Source organism: Pyrus communis, chromosome 1, assembly GCF_963583255.1.
Source record: "Pyrus communis chromosome 1, drPyrComm1.1, whole genome shotgun sequence".
NCBI lineage: Eukaryota > Viridiplantae > Streptophyta > Magnoliopsida > Rosales > Rosaceae > Pyrus > Pyrus communis.
The window spans coordinates 3,052,913-3,079,323 of NC_084803.1; the positions used below are offsets into that span (position 1 = coordinate 3,052,913).

General features: G+C 37.1%; 5 protein-coding genes and 1 non-coding gene across 7 annotated transcripts; 5 read left to right on the forward strand and 1 right to left on the reverse strand.

The window, feature by feature from the left end:
• The first annotated feature begins 336 nt into the window (after positions 1 to 336).
• On the forward strand, positions 337 to 1,766 carry LOC137716671 (transcription factor MYB1-like). The gene is made up of 3 exons (XM_068456078.1): positions 337 to 524; positions 631 to 760; positions 878 to 1,766. Exons 1-3 carry the CDS (start codon positions 392 to 394, stop codon positions 1,497 to 1,499), a joined length of 885 nt encoding a protein of 294 aa, XP_068312179.1. The 5' UTR covers positions 337 to 391; the 3' UTR covers positions 1,500 to 1,766.
• Positions 1,767 to 10,963: 9,197 nt separating this feature from the next.
• Positions 10,964 to 15,405, forward strand: LOC137717993 (E3 ubiquitin ligase PARAQUAT TOLERANCE 3-like). The gene is made up of 15 exons (XM_068457524.1): positions 10,964 to 11,245; positions 11,508 to 11,592; positions 11,725 to 11,794; positions 11,917 to 12,059; positions 12,193 to 12,263; positions 12,372 to 12,450; positions 12,539 to 12,669; positions 12,788 to 12,958; positions 13,037 to 13,234; positions 13,331 to 13,371; positions 13,523 to 13,613; positions 13,694 to 13,892; positions 14,017 to 14,148; positions 14,345 to 15,047; positions 15,268 to 15,405. The coding sequence occupies exons 1-14, from the start codon at positions 11,077 to 11,079 to the stop codon at positions 15,027 to 15,029; spliced, it is 2,265 nt and encodes a 754-aa protein (XP_068313625.1). The 5' UTR covers positions 10,964 to 11,076; the 3' UTR covers positions 15,030 to 15,047; positions 15,268 to 15,405.
• A 627-nt stretch (positions 15,406 to 16,032) lies between these two features.
• LOC137718002 (NAD(P)H-quinone oxidoreductase subunit U, chloroplastic) lies at positions 16,033 to 17,801 on the reverse strand. Its single transcript, XM_068457531.1, has 5 exons — positions 17,423 to 17,801; positions 17,168 to 17,229; positions 16,930 to 17,019; positions 16,576 to 16,719; positions 16,033 to 16,173 (listed from the first exon to the last, which is right to left on the reverse strand). Exons 1-5 carry the CDS (start codon positions 17,688 to 17,690, stop codon positions 16,069 to 16,071), a joined length of 669 nt encoding a protein of 222 aa, XP_068313632.1. The 5' UTR covers positions 17,691 to 17,801; the 3' UTR covers positions 16,033 to 16,068.
• A 381-nt stretch (positions 17,802 to 18,182) lies between these two features.
• Positions 18,183 to 18,254, forward strand: TRNAD-GUC (transfer RNA aspartic acid (anticodon GUC)). The gene has a single exon. It is a non-coding gene; the product is annotated as a tRNA-Asp (tRNA).
• A 79-nt stretch (positions 18,255 to 18,333) lies between these two features.
• On the forward strand, positions 18,334 to 21,929 carry LOC137746640 (peroxisome biogenesis factor 10-like). Of its 2 annotated transcripts, none has more exons than XM_068486653.1 (11): positions 18,334 to 18,681; positions 18,766 to 18,797; positions 18,911 to 19,000; positions 19,238 to 19,332; positions 19,444 to 19,648; positions 19,811 to 19,880; positions 19,987 to 20,065; positions 20,392 to 20,501; positions 20,754 to 20,845; positions 21,070 to 21,158; positions 21,227 to 21,929. In XM_068486653.1, the coding sequence occupies exons 1-11, from the start codon at positions 18,477 to 18,479 to the stop codon at positions 21,327 to 21,329; spliced, it is 1,170 nt and encodes a 389-aa protein (XP_068342754.1). In that variant the 5' UTR covers positions 18,334 to 18,476; the 3' UTR covers positions 21,330 to 21,929. The 2 variants fall into 2 exon arrangements, with proteins under 2 accessions (XP_068342754.1, XP_068342747.1); XM_068486646.1 differs by having other exon boundaries at positions 20,392 to 20,522; positions 21,227 to 21,925.
• Positions 21,930 to 22,106: 177 nt separating this feature from the next.
• On the forward strand, positions 22,107 to 24,013 carry LOC137733581 (small ribosomal subunit protein uS3x). Its single transcript, XM_068472721.1, has 6 exons — positions 22,107 to 22,265; positions 22,378 to 22,525; positions 22,647 to 22,818; positions 23,252 to 23,306; positions 23,403 to 23,534; positions 23,652 to 24,013. The coding sequence occupies exons 1-6, from the start codon at positions 22,230 to 22,232 to the stop codon at positions 23,823 to 23,825; spliced, it is 717 nt and encodes a 238-aa protein (XP_068328822.1). The 5' UTR covers positions 22,107 to 22,229; the 3' UTR covers positions 23,826 to 24,013.
• Positions 24,014 to 26,411: the final 2,398 nt, after the last annotated feature.

Here is a 26,411-nt window from a genome sequence, read left to right on the forward strand (position 1 = left end):
ATAGATTTTTTTTAATACAAAGATTAATATTTATATGTTGTCCATATATATATTCAAGTAAAAATTAAGACGATCAATGCTTCAGATACAGTCCGATAATGTAAATATGTATGACACTCATCGTGCTTGTGTGTATAAAAACCCTAGAATACCAAATCCTTCCTACCTCGCAAAACTACAGTTTCTTGTACAAGACTCATCAGTTCCTTGCCTAAAGACCCGATACAATATTTCAAAGCAACAGTCGCTTTCTACTGTGATTGTCATTCTTCATTTGTGGCGTGGGCTATAAAAGGGCACGACTCCTCCTATTTCTTTGTGAGTGTGTGTGTGTGTGTGTGTGTGAGAGAGAGAGAGAGAGAGAGAGAAACAGGGAAGGGAAAGCCAAAAAATGGGGAGGAGTCCATGTTGCTCCAAGGAAGGACTCAACAGAGGAGCCTGGACTGCCTTGGAAGATAAAATTCTAACAGCTTACATTAAAGCCCATGGAGAAGGCAAATGGAGAAGCCTTCCCAAAAGAGCTGGTGAGAAAAGCTGCTTTTTGCTTTTTTCTCCATCAATTTTTACCTATCTTTTGCTCTGTTTTCACTCTCTGTTTTACCAAAACCCTTCCAACTGAATAAAATGCAGGTCTAAAGAGATGTGGTAAAAGTTGCAGACTGAGATGGTTAAACTATCTGAGACCAGACATAAAGAGAGGCAACATTTCAGGTGATGAAGAGGAACTCATTGTTAGACTCCATAACCTTCTTGGTAACAGGTATCTCTCTCTCTCTCTCTCTCTCTCTCTCTCTCTCTCACTCAAAATTAGGAGACCGTTTGATAACCACTTTGGTTCTAAGTTGGATGCTCTAATTCTGTTGATATTTTACTACAGATGGTCGTTGATAGCCGGAAGGCTACCGGGGCGAACAGACAATGAAATCAAGAATTACTGGAACACAACTTTGTGGAAGAAATCGAAAGCCGATTCTCCTTCTGGATGCTCGAAAGAAACTTCTCAACATCCAAGCAAATCCGTAGTGAAAAAGAAAGATGTCGAGTCCAAAACAACATCAACTGCAGCTGCTAAACCTCTAGTAATAAGAACCAAGGCCACTAGGTTGTCCAAAATTTTAGTCCCACAAAACTTTCCTAGTGATGAAAATTATACAGCAGCTGCCGCAAACCCATTAGAGCTGCAATCTCATCAAACCCAATTGGCGGAACAAGGCGGAAGCACCGAAGAGTTTCCGAGGACTAATGCAGACGACTGCAGCAACATCTTGAAGAACTTTGGCTGCGATGATGACGACATTGATGTGAAGGGAGATCAATACTGCAATGAATTTCAGTCGCTCGACTCTATACCGTTGGATGAGGCAATGATCAACGACGGCTGCTGGACGGTTGGAAACGGTTGCGAGCTGGAGGACTACGGTGCCTCATTGGATTTAGATTCTTTGGCATTTTTGCTTGACTCTGAGGATTGGCCATCCCAAGAAAATGTTATTGTCTAACTCATATGCTGCATAGTAACATAAATAACCAAGTGTGCATGCGTGACTTATGTAAAACCATTAAAATTTAGTTGTAGTTGAGCTTTGGCTCGTGATGGATATTCAATAAGTATTAAGATACCCGGATGCTGCATATAGATGCCCAAATCATATCCTTAAGACATGTAGCGACTTACGTACTCTTATTAACTTTTCGCCATTCAATTGAATTTTTAGCAATTCAAAATGAGTATTTCAATAATAACATGCTTAAAGTGTGATTGTTAAATTTGAGAATGCAAACATCGTTACCACAATAAACAAGGGACCATGAAAGGTGGCAATTATATATTTCCAACATGTCCAACGGTAAAAAATTATAAAAAAATGGGGATTTTTTTCTTCTTATTGTTCTAAAATTACTCAACCATCGTCTTCATTCCCACACCACAACTCAATATGTATTTTTACATCAATCTCCTATATTTGTTTTCCACTTTTCAAATTTTTTTTCCCGTACCCAACGGATAAAATTGCACAAAGATAAATACTATTTGGGGTGAATGGTAAGGACATGCTATATGCCTTGTCCTCCCTAAACGGGCGAACCTGCTCTAAATTGAGAGGCAGATGTTGCTTAGGTCATTTCCTAATCATTAAATTGACATGGTGCAGTTTTTCACCATGTCAAATTGTCAAGCCACAAATAAATATGATTCCCCAAACATGCGTAGGCTTTTTCGATCCATGATGTTACTAAATTCACAAGGGTTCCACCATCAAAGTATATGTATATTTCGATTTCCGAGTAGGACATTGATAATTAGGAAACAGAGGAACATGACCCAATGCATGTGATCCAAAAAAAAAAAAAAACAAATACCCTTGACATTTTTTTATTTGATGATGTAAGAAAATTGGTCCTAACAAAATTTCCTAAAGTCTCCTTCGTCTGTGCCAAATGTGCGGGGAATATGCATGAGCGTTACTAATTTGTCTTCTAAGAATTATTTTTTTCGTCTTTAGATGATAGCTTTCCTTCAAGACGGTAGCTAGATTTCAAAGTTACTTTCTCACAAATTTTTGAGATTTGAATTGCTGGTAGCTACAATGGGGTTGGTTCACTTTTTCCCACGGTTTGATATCTAATTAAATGATGATATTTTGAGGTAGGTAAAGAAGCATCTATCCATGGGTTAATATCTAATTTTGATTAACGGATGTAATGAATCCTTCTAATCATACCTAGAAGGCAAAAGAAGGGCATAGCACTATTTTTAATCATGCTTAGAAGTCAAGAACAACTTACATGATCTGAAAACGTAATCAGATGATTTTCTGTATGTGCCCATGAAATAAGGATATGTAGACCAAAGTTTACACATATTTTTATTTCAGTAACATAAGACACTACTATAACATTGTATTCTTACTTTATAAGTTCTTCTAAGGTTTAGTCATGTCGCTAACCCCTTTGTAAGTCCAAAACCATCGATTTCATGACCTACAAAATAATGGAGATTTTGGAAAACCTATACATAAGGAGACTAATATTGCATTGTTACACAAGATTAGCAGCCTTGTCATTTCCTTTTGACATAGCGCAGCTGGCTGGGAGACCAGGATGAGTTTGTCTCATCGATGAGAGGTAGGTTCAAACCACTGCCTGTCACTTCAACTTTGAATATACGTGTTTTTTATTATAAATAAATAAGATTTAGGTTTTATGGGGCAATCTTGAATGTGACAGTACCAGTCCCATCCTCAGTTATAGGGACAAGGGTGATGTTACTCACCAGTTACCAGATCTTTTCGTTCTTATTTTTTCATTTGATCTTGCAATATATATTTCATTATGTTTGAAAATGGTTTTTTTAGGTCATAATTTAAAATCAATTTTATAAAAAACTATAAATAACTTGAGAATTTCAATGTTTAATTGAGAAAGATTTTATTTATTGTTACCGAATCTTTTCGCTCATTTTTCTTTTGATCTTGTAAATTGCAACATATAGTTCATAATGATTGGAATTGTTTATTTTTTAGATCATAATTTAACAAACATTTTTATAAAAAAAATTAAAATAATTGTTAGAATTACAGTGTTCTATTGAAAAATATTTTATTTATTAAATAATTGTTAAGGTGGCTAATCAAATGGTCATAATTCAATAATAAAAATAATTAATAAGTGAAGAAAAATAAGGAAATATATTGGCTCGCATTAAAATGAAACAAAATAATAATAATAATTTCTACATTGCCTTCAAATTTGACAGTACAGTGGAGAATGTCAATTCATGTAAGATTTTGGACCATAACTACCCTTTTTGTCATAACAGTTCACATAAGACTTTTGACATCTTCTTTGGAGATGCTCTAAAAAAATTTAAATTTAGTTGGTTTGTAACTGATTGATCGTTATAAGTTTTCTAACTTTATAGATAGACAGTTTGGATCATCGTGCAACAATGAAAGATGAGAAATAAAACAAAAATTGTAGAACGAAAAATATTTAAATGACAAAGTTGCTAGCATATCTTCTCACGTGACATATATACAAGAATAATATATTCTAGAATCTTCTCAATTAGTTTGTCTCCAACCTTTTGGCAATATTAGTTTAAGCAGCAGAAAACAGGATCTGTGTATAAAATTAAAAGAATAGTCCTACACACTTCATCTTAAACAGCTATATATATGCGTTTTCCCTAGGTACTTCATTTGTTTAAAAATTAAAATCATTTTCGAGCAGATTTCACTTAATTTATAACTGCATATATAGTGCTTTCACGATCTTGAAATAAAGAACCAAGGAGACACGTGCTCGGAAGAGACGAGTACAAGGCAACACATATACGTGCATACAAACTGAAAACTGAACATAAAGTTTGCTCATCATCCCCATGATGTTTGCATTCCAACCATTTTTAATTGCAAGCTTCAATTTCTCACTACTTCTATATTTGTTCAAAACATATAGGTTGATTATTATTTAAAACATATAGGTTGATTATTATTTAGGCCAAATTTAAGGAGTTAAGTGGTTAGCTCAGTTCGAAAGGTCCCTCTACCTTGTGTGTCGCCCACCAAGGTTGTAGTTTCGCTATTAGTAATCCTTGTTGGTGCATGGTAAATTCTTACGTAAATCTATATCAGTGGCAACTGGCAGTTAGGTGTCATGCGTAAGTCATTTCGGTTCGATATTATGGATATGTCATGACGCTGGTGGTGAGAGTAACCAATCTTCCCTAAAACTTTTAAAGATCTACTGGAAAGTTGTTAGTAATGGAAGCTGAAACTTTTTATGCATATTAATTACGTGAAGTAATTTCTTATGGATTTGAATAATATGAAGTTCCAATTGGCATGACCCCAATTAATTAAGAAATAAAGTGCCTTACTCAACTGGGAAAAAAAAAAAATCTGGGTTTGCAATATCAAAATTGGCTACACGCTAAACCCCAAGATTTGCACACTTCAGTTCCATTATTCATGTATATCCAGTGCTTCCCGTTTCGAAGAGAGAAGATCTTTTACGCCACAAAAAAGTTTGTTAGGTTTACTCATTGACCAATATTTTTGTCAAGATCCCCATCTATCAAAGAGTATTTATTATTAGTAGCTAAAATTCAGCCAAAAACCAGTTTTTATAAAACAATTCAAATATAGCCAACAATTCACTTAAATAGACTCAGTTAGCCTCAAAATCAAAACTTAATTACACCCTTAAACCAAAACCTAATCAAGCATCATTGTTCTCTAGTATCATTCTGCCATACTGGGATTTAGAAGCAGCATCATCATCAACTTGCTTATACTTTGAATTTGAATCGTCATATATATGATTCTCATCATGTACACCATAAAATCGATCCTAAATATTCTCATCTTCCAATGCACTTTTCTGGCGTGATTTGCTCCATCTCCCTTTTTTTCTTTTTGTCTTTCACATATTCATATTAAATTGTTTCACTGGTTGTGCATATTATGCTCAATTTTTATTACTCAATTAAATGCCTAATTAGGGTGCCCTCTGTTTAAGAGCTCATGTGCAGAATGCATGAGAGCATACGATCGCAATTTCCATCAAAATGAATACTTACAAAATACTATTAAAAAATATGCAGAAATACATAACAAAATTTTCCGAGAAATACCAATTACTTATCACACAAGAATATTTAAAACTTGTTGTTATGTGAATTTTTCATCATCATATTTGTAGGCTTGTAAATTAAGAAATGAAATTGATAATTTGATTGACTTAATATCCATCAGAATAAATACATTTTCATAAAATGTTTAATTTCATCATGCTCCTCCTTCTATCTTTTCCAATTCGAATTGGGATATGAAAATAATTAAACCGTTAAAATGAAAAGACCAAAGAAGAAAGAACATAAAGAAAATCTCTTTGGCGTTTGGTTTTCAATTTTGAGGGTACTTCTATAAATTGACGTGAGATTTTGACTATAAATGATAGTTTTTATAAAAACTAACATTTTTTAATTTAGGAATTAAATTTCGGTTATAAATGATAAATTCTTTCTAACATACATCAATACTGGGGGAGTGGATCGAATAAAGGTTTTGGGTGTAGATGTAAACGCTCCAACTACAAGGTCCTTGCTCCATCCATATTTGACATTTTTGTACTTCTTTATCATGATGTTGGTGTTGAAACCATGGAGGAATATAATGGAGCATGTTGAAATTAACGCAGTTTTAGCTTTACACCAATTTTGTTGATGAAATCAATGCATGTACTGCATTCATTGAATTTTGTCAAATTATATGCCAATATCATTCAAAGTTATTAAGGATATAGTCAGCGGTTAATTAGTTTTTCTCTCTCTGTCTTTCATGCATGTAATATCAAAATAAAGAAAAGAAAATGACCACATGCCAATATAATTTGTGGTTTTTTGAACAAATTTAATTTGTAGTTAATTATAATATCAACTTTCTTGCAACTTCAATTTGTCCTCAAAATATCAATTTAATTTGTAGTTATAATTTCTGCAAGCATTTTTGTTGATTGTTTTTGTTTTTGCAGGTCTCGGCATAGCCCCCGCTTGTATCTTTTTTATTTTCTTTATTTAATTATCAATAAATATGGTGGAGGAGGAACGAGCGGGATTTTTTCTTCAGTGTAATGGCCCTCACCCTTTTAGAAGAGGGTAGGTAACTTGCTTACGGCCATTGACGAATAACTAATCTCACATAATATTTCTTCATTTGAAAAAAAAAAAAAATTATTTCCGCAAGCATGATGATGACTGATTAGCTTACACCTTAAATCGACCCCTCACTGAATGCCCACTTTCAGTAACACGCGCGCGCACACATGAACATTTATATATAGTTCTTCTAACTTTTAATTACAGCCAAGTCAATGAGGTAGAAGTAGAACCTTTTTTCCCTTCAACATCCAACCAAATTAAGCTTCCAGAAAGACTGTTAAAGCAGGCTGCAGAGTCGCAAACATCATTTTCATACAGCAACAGAAGTATACATAAAATAAAATCAAGGGTCCTCATAAATTTATTTGACCATGTTCTAATCAACGGCACTCAATGGCAATAAAATAAAATAAAACCAAGGGTCCTCATAAACTTGCGTATCAACTTATGGAAAAGACTATTTGCTTTAATAAAGTTATATGGCGATCGTCAATGTATTCAACTAATAACGTTGATCGTTATACGAACGTCTTGTAATAATATAGAAAATTATTTTTAGTGAACATTATCGTTATATTCACTTTCAGGCTTCCTACTTTTATTTTTAATTGTATTATAACATGATGTATCATTAGATTTCAATTAAAAACTAACAATATAACTTATTAATAAAAGTATTAATCTGTATCGTCTCGACTCACTAATACAAATGGAGGTACTTAAGTCTCGTCTTTGCTAGAATTATATATGATCAATATAGTGTTTGATTATTGACATGAACACCACTCTTTAACCTCTAAAATGTTAATCACGTGATTCGGTCTAGTTTTGTTATCAACTGAACGTTGTTGCAATTCATCATTGAATTTGGACATGGATGGCTGAAACATGAGAGATTTTTTAGTGTGTTCGTTACACGAGTTGGTACATCACGTGTTTTTATATAAATGGTGGAATATATGTGTTAAAATGTTAATAACTTAAAATTTGAAAATTTTAACTACTTATATAAAAACACTTGATTTATTATATGTGTTTCCGTCATAATTAAAAAATTCTCTATAAACACCACGTAAGAAAAAAGGACGAATAATTAATAATATCCTCACCAATCACCATGTTGTCCTCACCAAAGAAAGGACATGAAAACGTGGACATATTTACTGTTTGTGTCTGTATCACGTGGTTCAAGACATCAAGTATCCTATAGTACTCTGAAAGTAATCAAATCATGGGGTCATGAGTCTTTAAAAAATCAAAAAAGTGATTGAAGTATTTGACGACATGAAATTACCACGCACGTACCTAACTTTCCCGGGAGGTAAACGTATTCATGCACCAGGGAATTGGAAAGGTAGATATGATAATGACAATGTTATGTCTCACGTAAAAGTGATTTGTATGGAATGAGGTTATATTTACACTGATGTTTCAGTTTAATTATACATGTTAAGTGTTTTAATTTTTTTTTTTTTTCACATACCATTGTATTATTAAATTAAAATGTTACATAATGATGAATTTGTCCGATACAAAGGATGAGGATCCTCTTTGGATTCTATTTGTGAGGATTTCAGGAATCCTCAAATCTTGTTCGTTCATTGTACATTATGCGATTAGTTTTCGTCAGATACTATTTATATTTAATTTTAAATAAAAATATTTAAAATAATTTATGACCACACGATGTACAATGAACGAACACGATTTAAGGATCATCGAGATCCTCACAAAGAAAATCTAGATCCTCATTCCAATACAAATAGATCTTGTTTCACATCTCCTTGGCACTTCCCTGCCTCCTTGGACATAAAATATAATAATAATATTTTATAATTTGTTTGGTTTATGAGAGATTATGCATGACATTATTGCTCACCTAAGGACCTATGAATGAGATCCTGTGAGGACCGTTTTGGTTAATATCATTCGATTAATTAATCTTAAGGTAGATAGAATTATAAAATAAAAATAAAAATAAAAACTTTCTTGTTTTATCTAAACAATAATTAGCGAACTAATTGAAGGAAAAAAAAAAAAAAAAACAAAATTCACGTCACACGTCTTCTCCGGGGGCCAACTCGTCCCCGTCGTCTTCCATCTCTACCTCCCTGTCTTTTTTTCCCTATGAACAAGGAGAAGCTATCTGCCTCAAATTTCACACCGTCGCCGAAGAATTAAAATTTTATTTCAACCTTTTCACTGGTCTTTCCCTACTGGATCTGTTCTTTGGATTGTTTTTTCTGATGTTTTTTTGAACAAGGTAATTAATAGTACGAATTTGGTTTTGAATGGTATACTCCATTGAACACAAGGCGTTGCAGGCTGTTTTATCAAACAAAAAGAGGAATTTGGTGGTGCCTAACTCTAGTTAAAGGAAAACTGAAATAAAAAAGGGATGCAAGAAAGACAGACTGCTGGGTGGAAGTATGGAAGACAAACTATTGAGTTTTCTTTTCCCCGAATGAAAGAGACAAGAGGAAGTAGACGATAAAATTTTCATTCTGATCGGAAGTGATATACCAAGTGTTTTTATATAAGTTATTAATTTTTTAACACATATATCCCACCATTTGTAATGTAGCACGTGATGTACCATCCCGTGTTCCGGTTACATTGAAAAATCTCTCGAAGTAGAGACAAGGGATGGTGTAAGATTGAACATGTTGTTTATCTTTCCAAGAAAGATGACAACTAATGATAAACAACGATTATCCAACCCTTTCAAGTTAGAAGAAGTTCATCCTATCCGTAATGACAGTCAAACAGAAATATAATCTTACAACTCTATCTACTCTTAGGGCGGTGTTAATTAAAATGGTCCTCATAGGGCCTATTGTTTGGTAATTGGTAGCATTACTGTTCTTCATGATGCCATCATGAAACAAAACGTAAACAGTTGCAAATTAGGACGCTGTTTATTAAAATGGTTCTCACAGGGCCTATTGTTTGGTAATTGGTAGCATTACTGTTCTTCATGATGCCATCCTGAAAGAAAACGTAAACAGTCGCAATTTAGGACGGTGTTAATTAAAATGGTCTTCATAGGACCTATTGTTTGGTAATTGGTAGCATTACTGTTCTTCATGATGCCATCATGAAAGAAAACGTAAACAGTTGCAAATTACGATGCGTTCTAAGGTTTGAGCAGTTGAGCTAACTGTTTGACGTCCAGTCTTCTGTCCATGTGGCCGAAGGTTGTTTTTCTTCTTTGGCCCTATGGTTCTCACAAAATCTTGATTGGTTTCATGTCAATCATTACATACATGTATACGTATTTATTAAAAAATACACTAATTTTTGCGTATACGTTGACGATACCAATAAACAAAGTTGATGAGTCTGCTAAATAAGAGAAATTATGTATACAAACATGTTTATCAAGTTGAATAATAAAAATAAATATTTGTACAAGAAAAATGGACTGTTGCTTGTATCTTCTATCGGGAGAAAAGGGTGAGAAATTAACTGGATCAAATTTGGTAAATTGGTTTTGGGCTTCTTATTGAAAATATCATGGGCTCGCCGTTTAAAATTGTAGGCCTTCTAAGCATAAACGGGCTTTCTAATGACCGAGGCCCGCCAGACATAGGCTGAAATTTCAAGCCCAACTCAGTAATGAGTGGGAATTTTATAAGGAAAACTAATGCAAAGGACTTCAAAACTTTAAGTTTTGACAATAAGGACAAAATAAAAGGTAAAACGAATAGTATTAGGTTTAACTTTTTAGTGTAAAAATGTGATTTTTCGTTAAAGTGAACAGTATCGGGAACATTTCGTTAAAGTTCCCAATTTTATTTGCATTCAGTGGAAATAAATTAATAATCATGCACCATGTTAATATTAGCTTTTTGTCACACGAGATAACAGCTGACAAATTTTTTTTCCAATTTAATCTTTATTTGGCATTTAATTTTTTAAAAACCTTAATTTACAGTTTATGATTTTTTTTTAATGTTAGTAACTCTTCTATGTGGTTGTTTTCATTTGATTATTTTTACTAATTTGCTATTTAATTTTAGTTTGCTCTTTTTTAAAGTTGTAAAAAAGGAGGAGCATTTTGGGTATTACGAGAGTTTCGCCAAATTTTGGGTATTTTGCTATTTAACTCTTTATAAGGAACTTTCTCAGAAGAAGTTAAATCATGTTTAAAAGTTCAAATCCATCCAAATTTGATTTGGACTTGAACTTGTTTCTTAGCTTAACCTTTGTTTTGGGCTTTTTACTAAATAAATTATAGTCCAAATCATAACCTTCGCACCAAGAAAACGGAAATTTCTTAGAAAATCCCGTATATAACCTCGTTCCGTCACGTCTCCGTTCTCTCTCTCCTCTCTCTCTCGCTCTCTCCACCTGACAACTTGATGATCAGAAGTTTTTGACTCCCACCGATTCGGCTCCTCCGCTCTGCCATGGCGGTCCAGTTCAAATTCAGAAGCTCCGTCAACTTTGAATCCGTCGCCATCGACGGCCGCGCCTCCATCTCCGTTCGCGATCTCAAATCCAAGATAATTCGCCACAAGAACCTCAACCTCTGCCAAGACTCCGAACTCGTCTTCTCTGACGCCGTAACCGGTCAAGGTCAACTCTCTCCCTCCCTTTCTCTTTGTCAATAGCCTTTGTCGCTTTCAATTTTATTTTTCTGTTTGGTTGCCCAGAAAACGGGAGGAAAACCAATTGAGACGTTACAGTTAGCCATAAATCCTTTTCTTTTTGTGTCCGTTTGATTCAGAAACACGTTAGAATTACGGTTTTGGTGTTTGGTTGCATGGAATTGGAATTAGGGTTTATGTATATTGTTAGCTACGTTTTGAAACGCCTTTCGGTTTCGGATTGATTACAGAGTACAACGACGAGAGCATTCAAATTCCTTGCGGTTCTAGCGTGGTAATTAAGAGAGTTCCTGCAGGATCAGTACATGTGAACCAGTAAGATACCTATCCGTTTGATTTATAGTTTTATATATTCGGTGCACGTTTTCAGTTGGCATGCATATTAATTGGCGATCAAAGTTTGTTTATTGTTTCGGAATTTGAATTTATTCTTATGATTTGTGACAGGCCTCACTTCAATTCATGTCAGAATCTTCATAGCAAGGACTCTGTGGATGCTAAATCACCCGCTGCACCGGTTTGTATCTTAAACTTCGCACTCGCATTTCAAGTTGCAGTTGTGGATATTTCTTAGTCACATTTGAAGCTCTTTGGTTGATTATCTATTTAATTTTTTCTTGTGTCTTTGGTGTTTCGCAGAATGCTGAGACTGTTGACTTTGATGACTTTGGGGTTGACTTGTATCCCATTCCTAAAGAAACCCTTTTCAGTTCTGATTTGGATACGGACAAGGATAACTTCATCTATGATTATCAACCAAATACCGATAACGGCATCAAAAGGTTTGATTGTTTCTTTTATTAGTGATTCCCTAGTGGTGTATGATTGTTTATTTTAAGACTCTGGAATTGCATATACCAAACATTCGGTAAATATTTGGTATTTATGCTGTACATGATTTCAATTTGTATTTAGATATTCGGAGCCCGCTATGAGACGATGCTTGAAACTTGAAGCAAGTGGCATTAGTGATGCTATTCCAGGAGGTATGTGCTTCGATTACAAAGCTTCACGGGTTAGGCCTATGTTTGTTACGTGTATTTGTCTTTTCATGGGTTAGGCCTATGCTTACCACTCTGAATTATTTTATATAGTTCATGCGCATAGTGGAGTTGAACAAATCATATTGCCGACAAAATCAAAGCCTGAAGAAGAAGACATGAATGTGGAAAGGTAAGAGATGCATTTGTTGTATCATGTTATTGTTTGTCTGGTTCTTCGGTCTCAATGATCTGACTTGTTTTCTCTCTTGTAAATGAAGGGTGGGCAGTGCGAATGCCCTGGATACACCGCATGCTAATTTGTCATCAGAGCTGAAATGCTCTCTATGCAACGCATTTTTCAAGGAGGCCGTAATGATACCATGCTGCCAGCACAGTTTTTGTGAGAAATGTAAGTCTATGGTCTGATAGTTTACCGTTGGATAGTTTTCATGAGAGATGTTGTGTTAGGTATTAGTGATTCTGGGCTGTAACCTGAGTGTGATAGCTTATGCACATTTTGTGTTCAGGTATTTCTCAAGTGTTGCGAGAGAAGACCAGATGTCCCATGTGTCTTTTGACCAAATGCAGAGTAGAAGATTTGCTGCCAAATGTTTCTCTGAGGCAAGCAATTGAGCATTTCCTAGAATCCCAAAATTTAATCACTGCTCCAGATAATGATTGTTGCCAGTATGCTCCAGGTAGGAGTTTCACATATGTTTATTCTGACATACTTTAACCCCACTATTGTGTTTAACAAGTTATTAATGTAAAAACAGATGGAGAATCTGGAATTCAGGCCAAAGATGTGTCTCGGGGCGGTAATATTTTACAAAGAGAGGCAGAGGCGCCTCATTCTCCTGAAACAGGGACAGGTTCTAATCATTTATTCGCAGAATCTGCTTTTAACCCTCCTTTCCAAAAAGATGTTAAACCTGCAATCACAAAAAAGAGGCCACCTTGGGTTTCTACAGAAGGTAGTATCTAACTTGGTCCTTGTGACATTGCTGGAACCTTATTCGATTGTTGTTTTGCCATGTTTAACCTTTTTTGACAATCATGCTATTCACCAGGTGGTGACAAGAGCTTCTCAGAGACTGGAAAGCACAGAAAGGTATTCATTGTGAAAGTAGACGTGAAAATTCTCATTTTTATTGTTGGAACAAACTGTTAATCATTGTTTGAGCACTTTTTGGTTGCGTGACTTAATTATTTATAATTTTGGGTGCGTTTTTTTGAATGTATACTTGTCTTTATGGAATCAGGGGGAACGTACCTGTTACAGGTGTGGTTCGCCAGACCATTTCATCAGAGACTGTCCAGTTGCTTCAAGCCCACATCCTATGCTTCATGCAGGTATGAAATAGGAGTTGTACGCATTCATTTGTAATTGCGTGAACTCTTGCCTGTGATGCTCACCAATTTGTGGATTTTAGGAAATGCAATCTTTCCAGGAGCTATGCCAGGTTATGTACCACCATACTGGAATGGGGCTTCCTCACCTCATGCCATGCCTTTTGGAAATCCATATGGAAATCATGCGATGACGGCTTTTGGCACAAATATGGTCCCTCCTGCTCCTTATGCAGTTCCTGCATACATGCCATCTATGTATAACTCGTTCCCTTCCTTTGGGTAGGTTCAGTTTCATCTTTAGCTGATTGCTGTACGGAAGATATTCATTATTATTGGTCCTCAATCATATGAAGTATTCTTCATAATTGCATTATATTGATTTTTACACCAAACCATCTTGCAGTGGATATATGAGGATGGGAGGTGTTGCTCCTCTTCCAGTGACTGGTGAAGACTGCCATTTAAGTCGTTCAGAATCCATGGATCTTCATGGTTGGGTAAAGAGAAGAAAAGTTTCAAATGAGAATTTGAGGAGGTGAGTCTTTTATTATCAATAATCAGTAGGAGGAACTTATGCACATTTTATTTGATCTATGTGTGTAAATAAGGGCAAAGGTATATGCATCTCTGGTTATGCTATCTTGCATCTGAAATAATATTATTGGTTTTGATTATAGTTTGTTAATATACCTGATTTTTAATGACTAACGAGTGGTTTTGTCCTGCTTCAGAGAACAATCTCATGATGGTGAAGATGACGAAGACCGTGATTTAAACGAGAGACATTACTATAATGGGACGGAAAAATTACATGACCACAGATATCATATAAACAGGGAAATGAGCATAAGTTACTCTGAGGATGGCTCTACTAAAGGGTCCCAGAGGCAATATCGGCATCATAATCACACAGATGAAGACAGGCTTGCAGTTGATGGTCAGCAGAAGAGTTCCCGTTTGGTGGTTGATGGTCGAGATCAGAAGCAGTATCATCGCACGGAAGGATCAAGTTCAGAATTAGACGATGTGCCAAGTAGCTCCAGTTGCCACAGTGAAGAGAGACAGAAGCATCACCATAGAAGCTCCAGAAAGCATAAGGATCGAAGAGAGCAGTGTGGCAATGATTCCAGTCAGATTCATCATCGATATACCAAAGACAATAACAGAAACAGGATCGAGCATGAATCCAAAAGGCAGAATCAGAAATATCGCAGCCACGCAGGATCTGGTATCGATCAAAGTGGTTCCAGTGATAAGAAGTTGCAGAAAGAGAGCAGTCACAGTTCTAGACATTCTAAGCTCAGTGGAAAGAGTAATGTTGATGAGCGGAGTCATGACAGGTGGAAGATGGTTAGTGGGTCAGATGAAGATTGTGGAGAAGGTTATCAGTATTCTAGACAGAAAAGAAAACACTAATCAGGACTGGTTTGTGAGGTAAATTGTGTAGATGAAATCGCATTTCTAAACTTTGATGTTCTATATGGTACCTTTTCGTTTCAGTTAGATTGTATTAATGTTTTGTTATTAGCTCCGTTTATTTCTTGATAAAACCTGCCTACACTTGTTGAAAGCAACATATTTAGCGCACAGTAATCTCGGACTTGTGCAGGATACTTGATCTAATGCCGATTCTCTGTTGGTTTTATTGAAACAGATCTGATTGACTCGGCTTTTGGACAGTAACTACTTGTAAATATCTGCTAACCCACCACTTATTCTAGCTTGGTCATAGAGGGAGAGGCTAGCATTCAAAAGTTTTAAGAATAGCAGCAGTTGTTGATGTAATCATAGGGCTTTATGCTTTCCGTTCGTCCCAAAACTTACCTTCTCAGACATGTTAAAGCCAGTGAAGGTATGTTCTCTTTCAGAGGAAAAAAGGTGCAGAAACAGAAGCCATAAAACGAGGGGGAGAAAAAGAAAAAAAAACTGACTCCACAAATCTTCAACGTTTCGGAGCTGCAAAATTTGATTCGCCAGTATATGTTTATCGTTTTTATGTTATATCCTAGTTACCCAGCTTCTTGCACTCCACTTTGCATTAGTAAAAAGATTATAATACACTGTTTAGAGTTTTCGTGTCTAATTCAGTGCACGTACAATCTTAAAAACTGAAGATTACACTGCATATTTTGTATAATGATGGTATGAATTTCATGTTTTAGCGTCGGTTTCTCGGCGTGGTAAAGACCAATTTGTAGGTAAAGGGATTGTACATGCCAGATTCCGATGCTAAAGGTAATGCGTTACCCGTAGTAAACTGGTTACTTTCCGAATTTTACTAATACGAAGTGTTTTTCTGTTTCAGGTCAGATATCTTGCTTTTCTTCCCCAGGAAGATGCAATTGCAACCCAACAGTCCAACGCAGCAATACTTACCAACTATTGCAAAATTAAGAAGCTGCAAAGAAAAATATTTGACATGTAATGCAAGTTTCCAACAAACTTATTCGGTCGATTAAGGGCTCGATCGGTTAAGGGCGATGGATAATACGATGGACAATAGCAACCATCCCAATATGAAGTACCCCACCAACCTCGTCGGCCCTGGATCCTCTGGTTCCTGCAATAACAAGTGGTCGCAGAGATTATTTCGACGGTTTTCTCAGTTATTCATGGACAACCAAAGCTAGACAAGAGGACATGAAACGGGAACGTCCTGGTTGCAGTGTCTCAAAACAATTATTCGACGTTGCAACCTTGGTGTCTCCATTTCATGCAAGTCCTTAACGCACTTGACTTGCACGGAAACTTGAACCGATACCCTTAAGAATTAAAATCCATGGCTGCAAGGGACCTCATGACGAACTCATCCCGACTATCCTTGGGAAGAAATTAAAATGGTTTAACCTGATTTCAACCGGCTCGGTCCTCTCCGAGATCAACAAGAAAAATGAAAACCTTGAACCTAATTATTAAACCGAAAAAAATAATTACAAAACTACGGACAAAGATTAGTAAGTACCCCCACTGGCGGCGGAGTTCCTTCGGCCGGTCTGGTTTTCTCAACCTCATAAGGCCAAATGTACCCGTCCGGGTTTGCGCTCCTGGCCAGGCTCCAGTCGTAAAATCTTCGTTCATCCCCCGATGACAAGATTGTGTACGACTCCTATGGATGATGTACAATTTTAATCAGCAAATGGTGTTATGGGAAAGTATAATGACAATATATTCATGGAAGGGCCTATTTGGAAAAGTCTTTAAATTGGTTAAAAGCGTTTTCAGATGACCAAAAATATTTTTCAAAAGTACATTTTTCAGTATAATTTCAAGTAAAAATCATTTGAACTAAGAGAACAAAAGGGTACTTAAAACGTACTTTTAAAGGTTCCAAATTCTTGTTTAGCTCCTTTTCTTCTAACTCCTGGCTCATTAACTTGTCAAGCTTGGCTTTGTATGCAACTGAAACCTGCTTAAAATTAAGAGAAACTCAATTTGTTAAATGACGGTCTCAACGACAAAAGGTCGACATGTCTTAGATTCGACTAACACTTATACTATATGGAGGAATATGTCAAACTAATTGTGAAAAAAGGGGCAAGAATAAAAGTTGGAACCTCATCATAGGAGCATCCTCTTTGAAGTCCAAGCCTGCCATAGTGATCAACATCTGTAATTGCTGGAATACAAACCATTTTTAGTGAGTTAATCAAGCTTAATGGGAAATCTGAAAGACTTAAATTCAAATATGAATCGGGACGCATATGTGTGTTCGGCAGGTTGGATACTCTCGCCCTTTGCGGTATACCAGAGTAGTTTAAACTATCGTCTTCTATATAAAAAAGAAAGTAATCAAGATCGACATTACGTACGTATGCCACGAAGAGCCCGTTCGACGTTGAGAGCAGAAATCAGAGAAGGCGGTTCTGTCGGAACTTCAATGGAGCTTCCTGTATTGGCTTCGGTCGTAACAGTCTCTGCCGATGCATCGCCGGAGCTCCTAATAATGCAAAACCCGCGCAGTTTAGACGCAATCCTTATGGAGTTCGAAAATGCACAGCCAATCTTTGGAGTTGGATTAGTAATATGAAAGCTTTTCTGGGCAGTATATATTGTAGAGGTGGAAGATGACATAGCCATTGGCGTAAGGTATTAGCATGCAGGGAAGCAGTTTTTCTGGTTAATGTCGTCAGTGCTATTTGGAGTTTTGTTTCGTTGGAGATAAGGCTCCGCTTGTTTTCCTACCAAAGGTTTGTTATCTGCTTGAGTTTTATTATAAGACAATGGCTGTACTCGAATTTAGAAAAGAATTAAGCAAATGCCTCCTCCCTAATCACATTCCTTCAATTTGCTTAATCGATTTTCAATTTTTTTCTGAGTTGTTCTAATATTTAAAAAGGTGCTAAAATACTCGGTAATTTATCACATTTACTTTTAGTTTTTCTCATTAAAATAAATGAAAATGACTTTGACTTAATAAAAAATTTAACAAATTTGACATATGCTTATTAAAGCACCTGATGGTCCACCAGTAGATAAAATTATCAAATTGAATGGTGTGTGTGAGTGTGGCTTTGTATTACAGACTAGTCTTAAAATAAAATTTATTTTCATGATTCAATCAACAACGAAGTCGTTGTAGTATAGTGGTAAGTATTCCCGCCTGTCACGCGGGTGACCCGGGTTCGATCCCCGGCAACGGCGTTTTTTCATTTTTTTTTTTAAATTCCACAACTTTTGCAACTTATTTTACGTCAATACGACGTCACTCGGATTTATCTTCTTCCGGTTTCTTCGTTCTGCTCGTCGAGCAACCAGACATCTCCAGTCGTCTCTGTTTCTCTCTTCCATTCTTCAAATTCAATTCTCAGTTTTTCAAATCTTCCGAATTTTGATTGGAGTTGCAACAACTGACACTGATAGCATATGGGTTGGAACGAGGCAACCGGATCCGGGCAGCAAGCCGGCCCGAGCGGAGGAGAACCGGGTCCCAGCAGCAGCAGCGACCAGAGCGTGGCACGGCAGTTCCCACTTGCGGCTCAGCCGGAGATCATGAGAGCAGCCGAAAAGGACGACCAGTACGCCTCCTTCGTCTACGACGCTTGCCGAGACGCCGTCCGCCACCTCTTGGGTTTGTTAATTTGCAGATTACGATTGCAATTAAGGTTTAATTGAGCTAATTAGTACTTACCTTCGGCGCGTTTGTGTGTTTTAGGTACGAGAGTTTCTGTAGCTTACCAGAACGAGGTTGGGTTCAATTCCAAGTTTTGAACTTTAATTCCTGGGAATTGGGATATTTACAACTAGCTCCATCCGTGGAGATTGGAGTTCATCACTCTCTTTTCTTTTGGTTTTGGCAGACAAAGCTTCTTGGGCAAGTGCTTTATTACGTTTTGACAACAGGGTCCGGCCAGCAAACTCTCGGGGAAGAGTACTGCGACATCACTCAGGTTTACCCATTTTGCTTCTGATAATCTCACATCTGAAATTCCTGTTTTACTTGTGTATTTGATTCAAACATGAGATCGGATAAACGTTCTTAACCGATTGAGCTACAAGCTCCTTGTTTTATTTGTTGTAGGTGATTTTAAGACCTCGGTTGCAAGTATAAATGTTATTAATCGTTTGAGCTATAAGCGCTTTGCTTTGTTACTTATGTAGTTGATGCTTGATACTTGTGTTTTCAGGTTGCCGGACCTTATGGACTGCCTCCAACGCCAGCAAGGCGTGCGCTTTTCATTGTCTACCAGACAGCCCTTCCTTACATTGCTGAACGAATTAGGTTCCAACTCCCCACCCACTTTTTGACTCATCTACTTATGTTATTTTAGTGTTAGTTTTGGCAAGCAGTGAGCGTGCTGCTCATGTCCGTTTTTTAATGCACTGTACACAGCTCTAGAGCTGCTAACCGTGGCATAGCCCTAGCTGATTCTGAAGAGCTCTATGGTGTCAGTGCTTCGCTAAGCAATGATGCTCAATCTTCTTCCACTGTTCATAATTCAACTGGCTCTACATCTGGTCCATCTGTTTCAGCTTTGAGAAGATTAAAAGAGAAGTTCAATGGGTTATGGATTTCGTTAGCTCGGAGATGGCCTACGGTATACTTATCCACCTCTTATGTTTGTTTATAACTTGATTGCTGTGTCGAATTTATGTTATCTTTTTTTTTCAATCTTTCTGTGCGGCCTTCGATTGGTGATCAGATAACCTGGATTGAATGCCTTTTGTAGTTAACATCTCTGTGATGCTGGTCCCTGCAGGTGCTTCCTATAGCTCGAGAATTTTTGCAATTGGTTATTCGTGCCAACCTCATGTTCTTTTACTTTGAAGGTGATTCCTGCTTTTAGAGGTTCATGTATTGTTGTGTTACTAGTGTAAATTCTAATAATGAAATTGTGGAAGAAATTAATTTCTTGCTGTCATTGATTCTCTGCAGGCCTCTTCTATCATATATCAAAACGAGCAGCAGGCATTCGTTATGTGTTCATCGGAAAACCATCTAACCAAAGGCCTCGGTATGGATTTCATATCCTAATGGACTATGCTTTAGTCGCACTATAAGAAGTATGCATGGAAGGGTTATCATTTGTTGATTACTCCTTCCTGCTAGTATCAGCAAGTTTTCTCATCTGCACTTCCTCTCTTCTATGAGCTATATATCACACTCACAGATTGAGCATATCTTAGCATTGTGGCGTTCATAGTTTTCAGATTGATGATTAAAGGATCGGCACTCGTCTGATTTTAATTTTTATAAAAGTTCCAATAGACTGAGAATTATTAGTTGTATAGCAATACTTTATCCATAAAATTCAGACTCATATGATTGGCTCCCATGCAGATACCAAATTTTAGGCGTATTTCTATTGATTCAGCTTTGTATCATAGCTGCTGAAGGACTGAGGCGCAGCAATTTATCCTCTGTTGCAAGTTCAGCTCAGCAGACTTTTGGTACGCACCAAACTTCTGCAGGTCGGTATGTTAGTAATCTTTTTACCTAATAGATATGGTCTTGATTCAGCCTATGAGAGTAATATCGCTTATCTTAGGTCAGACCGTCAGAGTAATTAAGCTGAGCCCAATAAAAAGCAACAAGATTAACTTCAAACATTGTCTGCCTTGCAGCCAATTTTTGTTAGAAATGTCATTGAGTATCTTTGTAGCTGCTACTGTAATATGTAACCTTGTTTTATGGGTTTATAGGTCGAGATTTGCCTGTGTTAAATGAGGAAGGTAATTTGATATCTGCGGATGCTACCAAGGGAAGTTGGGTCTCTGAATCTTCTACTTCAGAGGTATACATTCAAAAACTTTTTCTCCTTTGACGGTGGTTGAATTCTTATATGTCCCTTTGGTTGCCAGCTGTGTTCTTGTATAAGATAAGCGGAGAACATAGACAAAATACGAAGTTATAAGTATATGAATACTTGCTTATGCGAATACTTGAAAACACGTGCTAATTTGGTTCAAGAGCTGGAAAACACATGCTAATTTACTCGATTTTGTTTCCTCCTTCTAGTCTCAGGCCAGCGGGACCAGCAAATGCACACTCTGTTTGAGTAATCGCCAATACCCAACAGCCACACCTTGCGGTCACGTATTTTGCTGGTACTGTCAGGTTTGCATTTTCATCATTCTCTCTCTTTCTGTGGTTTATTAACATGCTCTATTTGCAGGAGCTGCATCATGGAATGGTGCAACGAAAAGCCCGAATGCCCCCTCTGCCGGACTCCCATAACTCATTCGAGCCTAGTTTGCTTGTACCATTCAGACTTCTAGCATTTGATCGTGCCATCACGGTCAGTGTTCGCCATTCGGTAAACAGAAACAAGAAACGACTTGCAGTAAAGCAACTTGCTCTCTAATTCAACGATGACAAGGATATTTATGCAGTTAGTGTCTGTACTAATATGAGAAACAGGTTAGAATAGAATGCACCACCTATGTGCCTTAGGTGATTAGAGCATCTTTAATAGTGTAGGCAATTGAGTAGGCGACGCAATAGTTTTCTTTGAAGAAATAAAAGAAATGAAATCGAGGTAGCACCTCGTTGATTTGTTTTCCAGGTGACAAAATGAAACTCGCGTTTTTCTTTTTGATACAGACGATATGTAATTTTAAATCAATCTAAACTATGACAAGGCGAATTCGGCTTTGGGTGCACTAGTGAAACACATGTACTCTAGCCAATGAGACCGTATTGATTTGCACATTGAAACTCGAGTTTTTTTTTATTGCACTTTTTATGTTACACTAGAAGGTCGGAAGTTTTGGATGTTGGACTCGAGAGTCGAGGAAAAACCCTCTTCACGGGGAATATCGACTGCTAGTGAAAATTAAGCGGCTATTTGTTGGGCTTTTAGCCCACCTTTTTTTTTTAATCGAAATTAGCCCACCTATTTTAACCACCAAAAAAAACAAGAGATAACGGGCTTCCCTTTTTGATAACAAGGCAGAAACCCCCGACCCGACATTCATTAGTTTCAAATTAAATCTCATCCGTCTAAGTGCATGATCTCGGAATGGACCGTCAGATCACCCTCCTCCCTCCCCTCTTTATATACCAAACAAAATGGTTTTAGCAATCCCTCTACTGAAGCAAATTAGGGTTTTGCAAGCAAACGCGGAAGGCGCCGAAGCTCAGTGTTTCTCTGATTTCCTCCGATTTCACGCAACAATATGGCGGCAGCTACCCAGATGAGCAAGAAGCGAAAGGTAAACGCTAACCCCTAGAACTCCACCAAACCTTAATTTTCGATTTCGCAGCCAATCAAATCTCAAATGATTATACAATCAATCAATCGTATTATATTCTGTGATTTGATAGTTTGTGGCCGACGGAGTTTTCTTCGCCGAGCTGAACGAGGTTCTGACCAGAGAGCTGGCGGAGGACGGCTACTCCGGCGTCGAAGTTAGGGTGACCCCTGTCCGGACTGAGATCATCATCCGAGCCACTCGCACTCAGAACGTCCTTGGTAAATCTCACTCTTTGATCTGTAATTCTGTTTGTTAATCGATTTAAATTGAGATTATTTTGATCATTATGTTTTTGTTTATATAAGTATATATTTATGTATGTATGTGTACGTGGAATAGGCGAGAAGGGAAGAAGGATTAGGGAGCTGACATCTATTGTTCAGAAGCGGTTCAAGTTCCCGGAGAACAGCGTCGAGCTCTATGCTGAGAAGGTGAACAACAGAGGACTCTGTGCCATTGCTCAGGCTGAGTCTCTTCGTTACAAGCTCCTCGGAGGTCTTGCTGTTCGCAGGTTCAATTCGTTTTTCAATTTTATGTATCTTGATACAAAATTTATGCTAGTAAATTGCTCATTCCATATATGCTTTTTAGCTTAGGATTGATAAATACTTGTTCTTTCCTGGCTTTAATTATTAGATGGAAATTTTTTAATCATTGAATGGTTCCGAATCACGTTTTCACCACACATTACTTGATGCATGAGCATTGTTTTTTTTTTTTTTGTACTTTATACCCGTATCTCGTTGCCCCATGATTCTTGGAGATGATTTAATCACAATGCTCAAAGAAAACCTTTGTTGGAGTTTGTCAGCCTTCTTGTGCTACTGCTAAGGTGCTTGGTGGAATATTCTCCTGCATCTTTTTAGAGTGCTTGAACTAGTTTTCACTTACATATATGTACATATTCGACTGTACATGTGTGCTGAGATATTTTGTTTTTATAGGGCTTGTTATGGTGTGTTGAGATTTGTCATGGAGAGTGGTGCAAAGGGATGTGAGGTATGCCTTAGTACACTATTTTCCTTTCGGACAATTATTGAAGCCATTGTTGTCAGGGTGTTAGAATGGCTTCTGAAAATCTAATCTTTCACATAGGTTATTGTGAGTGGAAAGCTCAGGGCAGCGCGTGCCAAGTCCATGAAGTTTAAGGATGGCTACATGATTTCCTCTGGTCAGCCCGTCAATGAGTACATTGATGCCGCTGTGAGGCACGTTCTTCTTAGACAGGTTAGGTTCCTCACCTGAACTTGTTTTGTTGCAAGTGAAGTGATCCCATGATTTTGTTTCTTTTTCTTTTCAATATGTAAAGTTAATTGTGTGTCTTTGCTCTCGCAACTGCAACAGGGTGTGCTTGGTATTAAGGTGAAGATCATGCTCGACTGGGATCCTAAGGGCAAGCAGGGACCAATGACTCCATTGCCTGATTTGGTGACCATCCACACCCCCAAGGAAGAACAATACCTTCCAGTTCCACCCGCAGCAATCGACATAGAGCCAGTTCCAGTTGCAGTAGCTTAAACGGAGTTTAGTTGTTGCGGTCTGTTTTTCCAAGACATTGTTATGTAGTATTATGTTAGCAAACAGGGTTTTGTTGAAATCAGTTGAGGAAAATTACTATTTTGTTGTTTGATCAACTCCTCTGATTTGCGTATTTCAGTTTTGTTCACATTATTTTTGTTTTTAAATGAGTGATAAATGCTGGTGAATTGCGTCTCTGTTATCTGTAGATTTCGTTTCGGTTACGGTGTTCTAGGAACTCCTTTGGTGCTTTCTATGCGCTGAGTTTTATGTGAATCTAGGGTGCGCTGGGATTTTGAATGTCGAAATTTGGGGCATCTTTTTGGGATTGAGCTTGCGTGGAGTTTAGGGGTTGGGAGATGTTAGTATGCAACATTTTGGTGAAGCTTGTGAGATGTGAGATGTTAGTATGTAACATACTCTGAACCGTTGATACTGATTGCTTTCATATTTCTTCAAGGAGTCGTGAGGAATACGTACCCTTCACCACTGCATCTTCTCGAGCATTTAAGGTTGTGATAAATTCTTCAACGGCGGGGAGAGGTTCTGACTTGGACTCCCTGCGGTGGAGGGCACCAACTCTGGGGAGTTTGTGTATCAATGATACACAAATCTTTGCAGATTGTTAGCAATTAATGTAACTCACTCATGTCGATAGTGAATTTCACATTAACTGATGGACATGGGTTTAGGTTTTACCAGTTAAATACAATCATGCATGTGTTGTTTTCATACGGCCGGTCAATTAGATTAGCTTAATTACAAGTTTATTATATTATTTTGGGTAGGAATTAGACAATAAGCAGAAAGGCAAAGATATTAATTAATTGTACGAGGGGAGGTCACGAATTTTCCTTTTATGCAAGCCCTGATCGATCACTTTTTACCATTTCTTTTTCTAGCACTGAAATTCTATGCAGGCTTCCGTCCATATCATGGAAGCCAATTTGAGTTTTGGTCCCTCTTCACTAACTCTTGTGTTCTCTTTAGCAATTATACTCTCTCAACTGACAAAGCATCTGTATTGTATGATGTACGATTATTACACATTGCTCCACTGAGATTTTGTAGCATGTTTCATGGTGGCGTATACACTAGGTTTTCACTTTTGTCCATATGAAGATTTAACGTCTAAAAATCTCGATGTATAAAATACATCAGAACATAGTAGAATTTTCGCAATCCACGTAAAGCATATCTAATGTGTTGGGTAAGGGTTAGCCAACCAATTTTTTTTGTTTTTGTTTTGTTTTAGTGGTGAGGAGCTAGATGCTAGGCTTCTACCTGTTAAGTGGGTCTCATGCTGCTCAAAGTTTGGGAGGCAGATTGTCTGCCCTCATGTTTGGTTGCCTTTCCCATCCTCTCATATTTTGTGCGGTCACGATTAAACTACATCAACATTTTATATTCCTATTGTTTTTTGTCTTATTCTCTCTATAAAAAAAATCAATATAAAATGTTGACGTGGTTTAACCGTGACTGCGCAAAATAGGAGGGGATGGGAAGGGCACCCAAACAGCAGGGCAGACACTCTGCCTCCCAAAGTTTGAGCCAAGGCTAGTTCGGTCTCGCAAAGTGCCTAGACTTTAAATTTCCGAAGTAAATTTTGTTGCTAGAAGTCGATTTTCAATTTTGAGGCAAGATTAACAATTTGACTAGGTCATAAGCTCCCCTATTAGAGTCTTTGAAGGAAGAAAAATAACCTTATCAGATTGACATCATTGACAGGTCAGCTTCCAATTGCAGCAACTAGGAAACCCTAATAGAACGTGTGCAAGACAATTTGACGGCATGCCACTCGAGAGCATCTCACTTTTTACGACAGCAACATCGTGAGCAGAAAGGTTTGTAAGTTTTTGGAGCACCAAAGCAAGCACAAAACCCACATCTGCCCGAAAGTGATAAAAGATTGAAAATTGACAGTGGGTTTTGTCCTCAATCCCATTTTGTTTTTGTGGAAATCCAAATTGGGGGAAAGAACCTTATCATGCAGAGACAGATAGATTGATATTCTGGTAATATATGGTGGGAAGCACCAAGCACGCCTCATCACTCAAATGTTACTGCTGGCCAAGAAGAGTCATGATACAAATTATTGGCTCACCTTTATTTTCTAACATATGTTCTTTGTGTGTGTGTGTGTGTAATTTAATGTTTCTTTTGGTGGATTTGTAGATTAATACCAATTGTGTGTCATTGCTCATTATCTTCTAAGGTTTCTTCAAATGAAGTTCAAGATATTCTCATTGCAAAGTTCAAATGCATAATCTCATATCGTTTGTTTTGAAAGTATTGAAGTGTTTATATGTAATCAATTAAACGCATGATCATAGAGAAGTTTTTTGTCATATTAACGGTCATAATCTCATATTGTTTGTCTTGAAATAACATAACAAGTCAAATTATTCGAGGAAAAAAGATGAATTTTCAATTTGTATATAACATTATTCCATAACCTAAAGTGCTTTTGAAACTCCATGTGTTTATCAGAAACGATGCACGACAGTGTAGGATGGTTCCCACGAAAATCTATGTGAAATAGTTGCCAGCAGCTAACAGGTTTAATATCTCTTCAATAAAGTCATG

Excerpts from the sequence above, each read along its gene's own strand:
- LOC137746640 (XM_068486646.1), top strand. The coding sequence starts at position 18,477 with ATGGGTTGGAACGAGGCAACCGGATCCGGGCAGCAAGCCGGCCCGAGC. Across the intron at positions 18,798-18,910 it reads CTGTAGCTTACCAGAACGAG|ACAAAGCTTCTTGGGCAAGT; the intron begins GTTGGGTTCAAT and ends TGGTTTTGGCAG. Across the intron at positions 21,159-21,226 it reads TGCGGTCACGTATTTTGCTG|GAGCTGCATCATGGAATGGT; the intron begins GTACTGTCAGGT and ends CTCTATTTGCAG.
- LOC137717993 (XM_068457524.1), top strand. The coding sequence starts at position 11,077 with ATGGCGGTCCAGTTCAAATTCAGAAGCTCCGTCAACTTTGAATCCGTC. Across the intron at positions 11,593-11,724 it reads GGATCAGTACATGTGAACCA|GCCTCACTTCAATTCATGTC; the intron begins GTAAGATACCTA and ends GATTTGTGACAG. Across the intron at positions 12,959-13,036 it reads TTGTTGCCAGTATGCTCCAG|ATGGAGAATCTGGAATTCAG; the intron begins GTAGGAGTTTCA and ends ATGTAAAAACAG.
- LOC137718002 (XM_068457531.1), bottom strand. The coding sequence starts at position 17,690 with ATGGCTATGTCATCTTCCACCTCTACAATATATACTGCCCAGAAAAGC. Across the intron at positions 17,230-17,422 it reads ACGGGCTCTTCGTGGCATAC|CAATTACAGATGTTGATCAC; the intron begins GTACGTAATGTC and ends TTTGTATTCCAG. Across the intron at positions 17,020-17,167 it reads GAGGATGCTCCTATGATGAG|GTTTCAGTTGCATACAAAGC; the intron begins GTTCCAACTTTT and ends AATTTTAAGCAG.
- LOC137716671 (XM_068456078.1), top strand. The coding sequence starts at position 392 with ATGGGGAGGAGTCCATGTTGCTCCAAGGAAGGACTCAACAGAGGAGCC. Across the intron at positions 525-630 it reads AAGCCTTCCCAAAAGAGCTG|GTCTAAAGAGATGTGGTAAA; the intron begins GTGAGAAAAGCT and ends AATAAAATGCAG. Across the intron at positions 761-877 it reads CATAACCTTCTTGGTAACAG|ATGGTCGTTGATAGCCGGAA; the intron begins GTATCTCTCTCT and ends ATTTTACTACAG.
- LOC137733581 (XM_068472721.1), top strand. The coding sequence starts at position 22,230 with ATGGCGGCAGCTACCCAGATGAGCAAGAAGCGAAAG. Across the intron at positions 22,526-22,646 it reads TCGCACTCAGAACGTCCTTG|GCGAGAAGGGAAGAAGGATT; the intron begins GTAAATCTCACT and ends TACGTGGAATAG. Across the intron at positions 23,535-23,651 it reads GGCACGTTCTTCTTAGACAG|GGTGTGCTTGGTATTAAGGT; the intron begins GTTAGGTTCCTC and ends CAACTGCAACAG.